Source organism: Coenobita brevimanus, chromosome 11 (assembly GCF_032717465.1).
Source record: "Coenobita brevimanus isolate Jiangsu-jjx chromosome 11, ASM3271746v2, whole genome shotgun sequence".
NCBI classification, from domain to species: Eukaryota; Metazoa; Arthropoda; class Malacostraca; order Decapoda; family Coenobitidae; genus Coenobita; species Coenobita brevimanus.
This window is the reverse complement of record NC_136964.1, coordinates 11,093,003-11,104,095: the sequence shown is the minus strand read 5'-3', so window position 1 is coordinate 11,104,095 and position 11,093 is coordinate 11,093,003. Positions and strand designations below refer to the sequence as shown.

General features: G+C 44.9%; 1 protein-coding gene across 1 annotated transcript in view; it reads left to right on the top strand.

Moving 5' to 3' along the window:
* The window catches only part of LOC145411073 (patched domain-containing protein 3-like), a 3,871-nt gene extending 225 nt beyond the window's left edge, over positions 1-3,646 (top strand). Inside the window, exons 2-3 of the mRNA XM_080281139.1 lie at positions 533-740; positions 1,058-3,646. Coding sequence (XP_080137265.1) covers positions 533-740; positions 1,058-3,646 — 2,797 coding nt within the window. The remainder of the gene's footprint in view (positions 1-532; positions 741-1,057) is intronic.
* Positions 3,647-11,093: the final 7,447 nt, after the last annotated feature.

The window sequence follows — 11,093 nt, the reverse complement described above, 5'->3', positions numbered from 1 at the left end:
CTATCATCTTTGCGTATGTCTGTCTGTCTATCTACCTACCTGTCTTTATGTGTCTACGTTTGTCTGTCTCTATCCCTCTGTCTACCTATCTTTCTACTCTCTCTCTCCCTCTCTCATTAAACGTCTTCATCCCGGAAGGGGAGGCCACAAACAATTCCCCTCCATGCACCTCCACCCTCAAATACTTCTCCATCTCATCCTAGGCCTCCCCTTCCCCCTCCCCGTTCCACCTCACTTATACACTCTCCTAGGCAGTCTCTCATTCTTCATTCTTTCCACAAGGCCAAATAAATCAACAAAAATAAGAGTAACTATAAACTAATGATAAAGTAGTTATTTTACAAAGACTATGCACGTTCTATGTTGATGAGGACGCTTTGCCTATATATCTGAACTTCATTTAACTTTGTACACTTAGTTAACGTTTATTCTCCCTTCCAATTAAAGTTTTTTTATAATCTAACGTTTTGTTTACACTGCATCTCCGTACAATTTTTAAAAAGACTCTGATTACCGTTTTCTATGTCCTCAGATCCTGGCTCTCTGGACTAAGTCGATGGGTGACTCAAGGAATGGAGGTGGCGTTTGAAAGTCACGGGCGGAGAGTAGCCACCCGCCCTTTCCTCACCGCCACCCTTTGCCTCGCTGCCACCGCCATATGTGCCATTGGTAGCCTTTGGTTCAACACGGAATTAAGGCCCTATCGATTGTGGATACCGCAGGATTCTGAATTTATCAAGGTGCGTGCGACACCTTGCCTCGTCTCAGGAACATACACATCTAAAATGGCAATATTGGAGGGACTGTTTTGAGGACCACGATGATGATGATGCGCTGAGTGCTTTGATGATGATTATGATGATGATGATGATGATGAGTGTTCTGATGACGACGGTGAAAATAATAATGATGATGATAATGATATGTTAAGTGTTTTGACAATAATGAAAATGATGATGACGATGATGCTATAATATGCTGAGTGTTTCCATTTAGACATCACTACAGTCAAATTGTTACCGTAGTCAAAACTTATCGCAATTCTCTTCTTCCACAGGTGCTAGACTGGCAGGCCAAGAACTTCCCCAGCTCGTACCGTCAACACATGGTCATATGGGAGGCTGACAACGTTCTAACAGCCCAGGCGATTCGGGAAATGTGGCGACTACACAAGCGCGTCTCAGAATTCAAAGCTGGGGAGAAGAAAGCAGGTTGGGACGACGTCTGTGCTCGCGTACCATCCCTGCCTATGACACAGGAGGAGCCACAGATGAGCGACTATGAAGATTTTGAGTTCGGAACCCTACGTAGACGCCGACGAAACACCTTCCAAATTAACACGGAGGATCTGAGTCTGACCCTGCCTAGAAATGCATACTGCGACAATCTAGTAAGTCTACCACGCATGTGCCTTGAGACGAGCTTACTAGAAATTTGGGGCCTAGATGAGGATAAGATTATGGAACTGACTGACGAACAGGTGCTCAAGGATATCAACACTGCCACCATAAGCGAGGTGTTTGGATATAAGGTCAATTTTACTTCATATCTAGGTAGTGTTCAGTATGATGATGCTGGGAATATAACAGGAGCCAGTGCCGCTACACACATCTGGGTCTCCATCGTCGACAATGCTGCTGTTGATCGTGGAGACTACGTGGTTGACATGGGGAGTGGGGAGCATGTCGACACTGCAGGCTATGAGTGGGAGAACACCTGGGTCGAGATGGTACTGAATAATTCCCACCCTAAAAACCTCCACATATATGCCCGGGCAGCCAGCAGCTTTGGATCAGTCAGTGATGAGAATATCTGGGGTGATGTTAAGTGGCTTGCAGTTGGTTTTGCACTCATGTCCATCTTCGTGAACATGACACTTGGCCGGAGGAACCTTGTGGAACAGAGGCCCATGCTGGCGTTCCTTGGCCTCCTCAGTGTGGGTCAGTCTGTGGGTATCTCCTACGGCCTCTGCTCAGTCTTCGGCATCCCCTACTGCCCCATCAACTCCATCCTGCCGATATTACTGATGGGTTTGGGCGTTGATGATATGTTTGTCATCATGGCAGCCTGGGAAGCAGCTGGCCCAGGGGATCTAGTTCAACGGGCAGGGAAGACGATGCGCCATGCTGGGGTCGCCATCACTGTCACCTCCCTCACTGATGTCACTGCCTTTGCTGTAGGTGCATCGACGGATCTTCCAGCTTTACGATCCTTCTGTCTATACGCCGCCATCGGTATATTTGCAGTTTATGTGATGCAGGCTACGTTCTTCCTGGCATGGCTAGTTAAGGACCAGAAGAGGATGGAGGAGAAACGTAATGGATTCTTCTGGTTCTACACCCACAAAGACTGGACTCCAAGTGCCTGCAGCCAGGTCGATTTGATGAAGAAGGCATTTAAACATGGCTTCTGTCCTTTCATCCTCAGTACCCCAGTCCGTGTGATCATTCTCTTCGGGTCAGGCTGTCTTGTGGCATCCTCTGTGTGGGCAACACTGAATCTCCGACAAGAGTTTAACCCCATGTGGTTCATCCCCAGCTCCTCTTACCTGTATGATGCCTTCAGTGCCACCAAACAACACTTCCCTGAGGCTGGGGAGAGAGGGTACATTTACTTCTCCAACGTGAGCCTCCCAGATGATATCCCAGTCTTGACACAGTTCGCCCATAACCTTCTTGACAGTCGAGTGGTGACCTCTGTTGATGCCTGGTTCACGGCCTTCCAAGATTACATGACCTTGATGCCTGGTTATAACGCCACCCTAACTAACGCCATCCTGCAGGACATCCTATCCATCTTCCTGCAATCCTCCTCAGGGGCATCCTATCGAGGGGACTTCACAATTAAAGGAAAGCTGGATTGCTACAGACCAGCACCCCCAGTGACCTCATTCAGAATTGGAATCACACATCGACCAGCCGAATCACCAGCAGAACAGGCAGCGGCTCTCACAACCATCAAGAACCTGCTGGACGAAGTGCCAGTCCAGGGGTACAAGGCGGCGTGGGCTCAGGCGTACAGCATCTGGGAGACAAACGAGATCGTCGGCTATGAACTGTGGCGCAACATCATCCTCGCTGGGGTGGTGGTAGGAGTGGTCACCATGGTCCTCCTTGCCTCTCTTTCTGCCGCGTTTCTGGTCATGGCGTGCGTTGGGGCTACAGTTCTGGGTGTCACGGCAACTATGTGGATCTGGGGCCTCACCATCGACACGGTATCCTGCATCGCACTCGTCCTGGCAATTGGACTGAGTGTGGACTATGCAGCACACATCGCTCACGGCTTCCTGGCTGCACGTGGACTGGAGAACAAGAGAGAGAGGGCATGTGCGGCCTTAGAGAACGCTGGATCAGCTGTCTTACAGGGAGGTCTGTCCACACTCCTATCCTTCGTCCTCCTCGCCAGCTCCTCCTCACACGTCTTCATTACATTCTTCAAAATATTCACAGCTGCGTCAATTCTTGGACTATACTACGGACTTGTATTCCTACCTGTCGTGTTATCCATAGTGGGGCCTGAGGCATACGCGGAGACGGAGAACGATCACTCACCCCAAAGCAACTCAATCCAGACTCACCCTGAAGCCCACACCAACCCGAGCTTCACCCCAGACGTAGTGACCATGAAAGAAGCCAGTCCGGTATAACAGTAATCTCTCCTACAAACTATACACGCCGTTTAATTTAAGCTGGTGGAAATTTAGCCACGCCCCCAACCCTAATGTTGCACTGTGATTGGGTGAACCATGAGGGGTCTCACACACACACACACACACACACACACACACACAAAACCAAACAAAATATGGATCCATGGCATTACCGCTCCCGCATTTAAATCAACCAATCAGGTGCAAAGAGGGGGGGACGTGGGATCTTCATCACGAAATTTAAAATGCAGTACAGCGAGTCTTCATTATAAGTCACGTATTTGGACGTTAATTTTGCACTCAAGTCTACAGAAAATTAACAAAAAGTTCCTTATTATCTCTTTCAGTCCGATGTCATATTCATTTTATTTTAATCTTGCTATTTCCTGACGGTTTTTTATCTTCTTAAAGGCCTCTGGCACTGAAGGGGTCCATGGAGGCTTTACCTAACCCCTCTAGTTCAAAAAACCTCAACGCTAAATACGCTAATCAGGAGGTAACAAAAATACGAAATACGATCGATTTGAAAGAGTAGGCAAAGAAAAAAAATCAGAAAATACGTTAGCGGATTGAACGGATTTAAAGAAACTGGAGATGGCATATTTCAAAATAAATGGTACGTAATCAGACTGAAATGATGAAAGTTCCATGACTACAATATCTTAAAAACTGACTAGATAGAATTTCCCGAAGTTACAGAACGACTTGCAAAGAAAATTTTATAGTACAGTACCATTTACAAGAGGGAGAGAAAAGGAAGTTGCGTGGCAGTTTCTACCGTATCCCCGACCGAACCACTTATGAGAGAAGTTTTCCAGCACCATTTACGAGAGGGAGAGAAATAAGTAAGGTGGCATTTTCATACATATCTCCGACTTACAATAAGGAATGTTTGTAAATATACCAACAACTTCTGTGATATACTTAAGGCACAAGACAGGGTGGGATTCTCAGACACGATCGATTCATGTCGTAACTCACAATTATTATTATTATTATTATTATTATTATTATTTCCAGGATGAACTAGGGAGAAGGGAAAATTATGCTCCCTTCTCTCCTTGTTCTACCTATCATCTTCCTCGCGGTGGTAAGATCTGTATTTTGAAGGGAGAACTACACACGAGGCAAGAAACTGTCCTCTTCCCTCCTCCCTCTGAGAGAAATAGATAATAACAAAGAATATGTTTCCTTCCCCTGCAGGAGGAGGGTGACATGGAAATTCTCTACATTCTTTTGTCTATGTATTACTGTAAAAACAAGCCAGCGTTACGACTCCAAATCGATCGTTAGTTTGGGAATTCGAAAACTGTGACACAACACCCGTGAAATACGAGGTCAACATTATATTTATGACGCCCATGTGATATATTTCCGTACCTCCAACTTACTTCTTAAGCAATTTATATTATGCTGTAACTAGCGGGGTGATTTATGCAGCAGTTACTAACGCTCACGTCAAACTTTTTAATTTTTGCATTTATATTTTCTCTCCGGCGCCCTAAAGGGATATTGATATAATGTGTGTTTTGCCGTTACCTTATAGACATTATTTTGTGCGTGTGGTTTATTCAGTCACTGCTAACTAAAGTTCCGTCCATACCAAGTACATGCTGACGTGGGCGGAAGTGAAACTGAGTGGATGTTTAGTATCGAATTTTCACGATCCAGACGCTGCTTGAATGCGACTACATCTTACAGTTTTGCACAACTGCAACCCAAGTGGCCCTGCTAGACGTGGGCGGATAGGTGGGCGGGGGAGGAGAACTTCTTTAAAATGAGGTAGAATTCCCGCCCGTGCCAGCACGTATATGGTATGGAAGGGTCCTGATGCATGGCTGGAAACGACCAATGTTAAACTAGAGCCCTATATATATATTACTATTTTTCTACCATCCAGTATACTATAAAGCCTTTTCAGGGAAGTATGTGTTGTGGTTATCCAAAGGTTCAAACATAAAGTCTTGCCAGGATAAGTGTACATTTATAAATACGTGTTTAGGGTGATTTTAAGCCAGGACACATAAGCACACTGTCAACTCAAACACATCTTCCGCTCGTCTTGCCCTTTGCCTTCGACCTTCAGTTTATTAAGGGTATCTTGAAACGAAAAAGTCTTGATTATGACAGGCGGGGTTTCAGTCCCTGCTTACACTCTTGCAAGCCTTCTCCTCCTCCTCCTCCTTTTTCATCTCCTCCTCCTCCTCCTCCTCCTCCTCCTCCTTCCTCTCCTCCTATTTCTTCTCGTTCAGTGTGTTATTCCTCATCCTTACAACTGCTTAACTGAAACTCATTCCTCTCCTCCACGATAATCTGAATCTGAATGACTTTGAATTTAAAATATTATAGCATTTCGCGATTCGGCATATCGACAGAAGTGATCCATTGCACCTGTGTTTCCTGGCTTATAATCCACCCTGTTTACACTGCCCTACGTGTGAATCTCTGTTTAATTTCTCCTTGGTTATGTCAGCGATGAAGAAGCGTGTGTCTTCGCAAAAACCATCGCATTTCTCAGTTATACTTGGCCGCTTTCTCGCAATCTTAGGTAACTCCCAAGCACCTCTTACTAAAAGTTATTTTTGCATGTTGTACGTTAATGTTATCATGGTGAGGGACGCCTTCACGTGGTGGCGCTGATATAAAGATCAGGTCCACTGCCTGGTTATTCAAATGTCCCTCAACTACCTCCCTAAAAGGATGATGGTGGAATGCAGGAGGGTAACTTCAGCCTGCAGTCCATTGGGTTCACGTTTAAATGAGCCTGGGGTTGTAATACACACACACACACACACACACACACACACACACACACACACACACACACACACGTACGTGAGTCCTTAGAGCACAGATAACATACAGGTAAATATTAATTAAGGTGTACTACGCAAAATAAATAATTAAGGAAGAGATGCTACGGAGCTTCCTAGACCCACGAGACTGCGGCCTAACGTCCTCAATGTATATAACGAGTGAAGTGCTACATCGAATGAGTGAATGGATATATGACCATATTTTTACGCTCATATAATAGGTCATCTCGAATTTCGATTTTCATGTGTCTGGATGATGATGATAAAAATAGAATGATGATGATGACTCTCTATCTATCTATTGCCAGACGCCTTAATCCCTTATACAGGGTGGCAACAAACAAATCGCCTCCACGTCACCCTGTCTCCCGCCATTTCACTGCCTGCTCCCAATTCGCACCCCCCTCACTCATATACCTCTCGACTCCATCCCTCCATCTCATCCTTGGCCTTCCCCTCTCTCTCCCCCCCTCCACCTCACTCACATACACTCTCCTCGTCAGTCTCTCACTCCCCAACCTCTCCACATGGCCTAACCACCTCAGTGTGTTTCTCCTAACGTTTCCTATCACATCCACATCCACACCACAACGCCCCTTTATATCCTCATTTGTCAGTCTGCCTCTCCATGTGACTCCACAGGCTCCTCTCAAATAACTCATTTCCACTGCTCTCACTCTTGACTTGTGTTCCTCCAACAACGTCCAAGCTTCACCTCTATACGTTAGAGTTGGTATCACAATACTGTCATGTAGTAACTTTTTCACTTCCATGCTCACTTCCCTGTTTCTTATCACTGCCTTCAAGGAACCAGCAACCTTTCTTCCTTGTTGTACCCTTTCAAGCACTTCACCCTCCAAACTTACATCCTTACTCATCACACTACCCAAGTACTTAAACGTACTCTCATTTTCCATTTCCTCCTCATCATCCAACCTCGCTGTACATTCACTGACTTCACCTCTCGAAGACCATAACTTTACTCTTCCCTACATTCACCTTTAGATTCCGTTTCTTTCACACTCTCCCAAACTCATCCACCAAGCCTTGCAGCTCCCCTTCGTCTTCACCTAACAACACAGTATCATCTGCAAACAGCAGTACAAGGAGTTTCCATACACTGCCCTCTCTCATCAGGGCCACTGCAACATCCACTACCCTACCTTGTACCTCTTTTATAACCCCATTCATATACAGATTGAACAACCATGGAGACATGACACATCCCTGTTTCAACCCAACCTTCAAATAGAAAAACTCACTCAATTCAATATCCACACGCACTGCAGCCTTAGCACCCTCATACATACTCTTCACTGCATTTAACAACTTCCCATCTACTCCATATATTCTTAATACTTTCCATAATCCTTGTCTATCCACCCTGTCATATGTTTTCTCCAAATCCATGAAGGCCGCATACGTCTTTCCCTTCTCTAGAAACTTTTCCACTAAAGATCTAAGAATGAATATCTGATCTACACAACCTCTTCCCTTCCTAAAGCTTCCCTGTTCTTCTCCAACTAATTCCTGTTATTTCCCTGTCAGTAGGTATCCACCCATATACTTTTCATATTACACTAAGAAGACAAATGCCCCTATGATTACCACACACTTCTTTTTCCCCTTTCCCTTTGTACAACGGAATAATTATACCTGACTTCCAATCATCCGGGACTCAATCTTCCTCCCAGGCCAACCTGCACATCTTCCACGATAAGACGATGATGAAAATAATGATAATGAAAAAGTTACCTTCTAGTTTTTAACAAATGTATTATTAGGCGTATCCATGTCATTACCAAATTTAATTTTTCTGAGAGAGAGAGGGTGGGGTAATGTTTTGTAAATAAGAATAAAACTATCGTGTATATGACAATTTTTCTTTCCCTGTAGCTCAGGGACAAATAATACTTCGGCTCTACAACCTTTCCAGAGCACTTCTTCGTGACTAGCATCATATTCTGGTGTTGATCTACTGTTATAACTCGGCAGTGATTGAGAGATGGCAATTTTAGGCCAAGTTAAAGTGAAGTGAATATATATATACATATATATACATATATATATATATATATATATATATATATATATATATATATATATATATATATATATATATATATATATATATATATATATAAACGCCATTATTCCAGAGAGAGAGAGAGAGGGAGAGAGAGAGAGAGAGAGATGCTATCGGAAGTTCCCCCTTCAGAGGAATTTGCGCGCGCGCGCACGTGTGTGTGTGTGTGTGTGTGTGTGTGTGTGTGTGTGTGTGTGTGTGTGTGAGAGAGAGAGAAAGAGAGTTGCTACTTGAAGTTCCCTCTACCGAGGAATCTGCGTGTGTGTGTGTGTGTGTGTGTGTGGGAGGGAGAGAGAGAGAGAGAGAGAGAGAGAGAGATGCTATCGGAAGTTCCCCCTTCAGAGGAATTTCCGCGCGCGCGCACGTGTGTGTGTGTGTGTGTGTGTGTGTGTGTGTGTGTGTGTGTGTGTGTGTGTGTGTGTGTGTGTGTGTGTGTGTGTGTGTGTGTGTGTGTGTGTGTGTGAGAGAGAGAGAGAGTTGCTACTTGAAGTTCCCTCTACCGAGGAATCTGCGTGTGTGTGTGTGTGTGTGTGTGTGTGTGTGTGTGAGAGAGAGAGAGAGAGAGAGAGAGAGAGAGAGAGAGAGAGTTGCTACTTGAAGTTCCCTCTACCGAGGAATCTGCGTGTGTGTGTGTGTGTGTGTGTGTGTGTGTGTGGGAGAGAGAGAGAGAGAGAGAGAGAGAGAGAGAGAGAGACCTTCAAGATGGACCTCAGGGCATGTCTGTCCCTATTTAGAAGCAAAACCTCACCGCAGGAAATGCCTCCCTTTCTTACGCTATTTCCACCATCCACTCACTTCATGTAGCGCTACCTTCAAGTGATAATCTACAGTATGAAAATGCAAATGGTTTCTTGTAGCTCAGGAAACCATTTACTACGCTGGGTGGTAACCATAACAAAATAAGGGCCTTGTGGTCAAGTGGTTCAAGGCGCTCCAATAAAGGAGGAATGGCTGGGTTGACTAGACTCATTTTACTTTAACTTGGCCTAGATTTTCGTCCTTTTGCAGTTTATTTCACGTAGCCTTTTGGAGGAATATGACAATGCTTCGGCTCTACTCTCCAAAGCACTTCTTCGTGATGAGCATCATAATCTAGCGTTATATTCCCTTTAACCTGTCCTTTTGCAGCTTTTTCCATGCAGCTCAGAAGCGGAATAATACTACGGCTCTATATCCTCTCCACAGCACTTCTTCGTGACTAGCATCATAATCTAGCGTTAATCTATTGCTTCAGTTGGATGTTCAAGATGGAAATTTTCGGCCAAATTATAACAAAATGTACATAATCAGCCCTGCCTCTGATGGGGAAAGAAGACGGTGTGGTGTACGTGACAGAATTGGATGATAAACTGATTATTTAGAGGTTATTGTGCCTGTAGTGTGTAGAGGGAAGTGTTTATTATGCAGGAAGATGGAGGGGCAAAGAACAAGAGGGGGAAGATAAGTCGTAAGACCTTCTGACGTACTACTTGTCTTTGTAACACACACACACACACACACACACACACACTTTGTCTATAACTACCTGTCTACATACCTATTAAAGCCACAACCACCTACAATGCACAAGATCCACGTCGCCTTTCTCTCTCTCTCTCTCTCTCTCTCTCTCTCTCTCTCTCTCTCGACCCGATGGCCTTCTCTGGTTACGAAATATGACAAGGGAGAAACATTAGCAAGAGCTCACCATTTTTCTTCCTTTCCTCTTCTTCCATAAACACGACCCTTTTCACTCAGGAGGCCCAGAGATGTCTATTTTATTCTTATATTTTCCTGCCAGTTTCCTTTCAGTTTAGGGCAGATTTTCCTACCTGGATTAGGTATAGTATTAATCTATCTTATTCTTTCATGCTTGGTATCCTTCATCAGGTGATCCTAATTATTATTCTGCTGTTTACATCTTTGATTTAGCAATACTAGTCTCTCTCTCTCAACTATCTATCTATCTATAGCCTGACGCCCTAATCCCGCAAAGGGTGGCCGCAGACAAAACGCCTCCAAGTCGCTCTGTCACCCCCCATTTGACTACCCTCCCCCCTCCCTCACATACCCCTCAACTCCATCCCTCCACCTCGTCCTCGGTCTACCCCTCCCTCTCCCTCTCTCCACCTCACCTACATACACCCTCTTAGTCAGTCTTTCATTCTCCATTCTCTCCACATGTCCAAATCACCTCAGTGTATTTTTCCTAATCTTCTCAACCACATTCACATCCACCCCACAACGTTCCTTCACTTCTTCATTTGTCAACCTGTCCCTCCATGTCACTCCACATGCTCCTCTCAAGTAACTCATTTCTACTGCTCTCACTCTTGACTTGTTCCCCTCTTGCAAGGTCCACGCCTCGCTTCCATACGTCCGGGTAGGGATCACAATATCATCATGCAGTGACTTCTTAACTTCCATACTCACCTCCCTATTTCTCATCACTGCTTTCAGTGAACCAACAACCTTCCTTCCCTGCTGTACCCTTTCATGCACTTCATCCCCCAAAGTTCCATCCTTACTCATCACACTACCCAAGTACAGTACTTGAATGCAC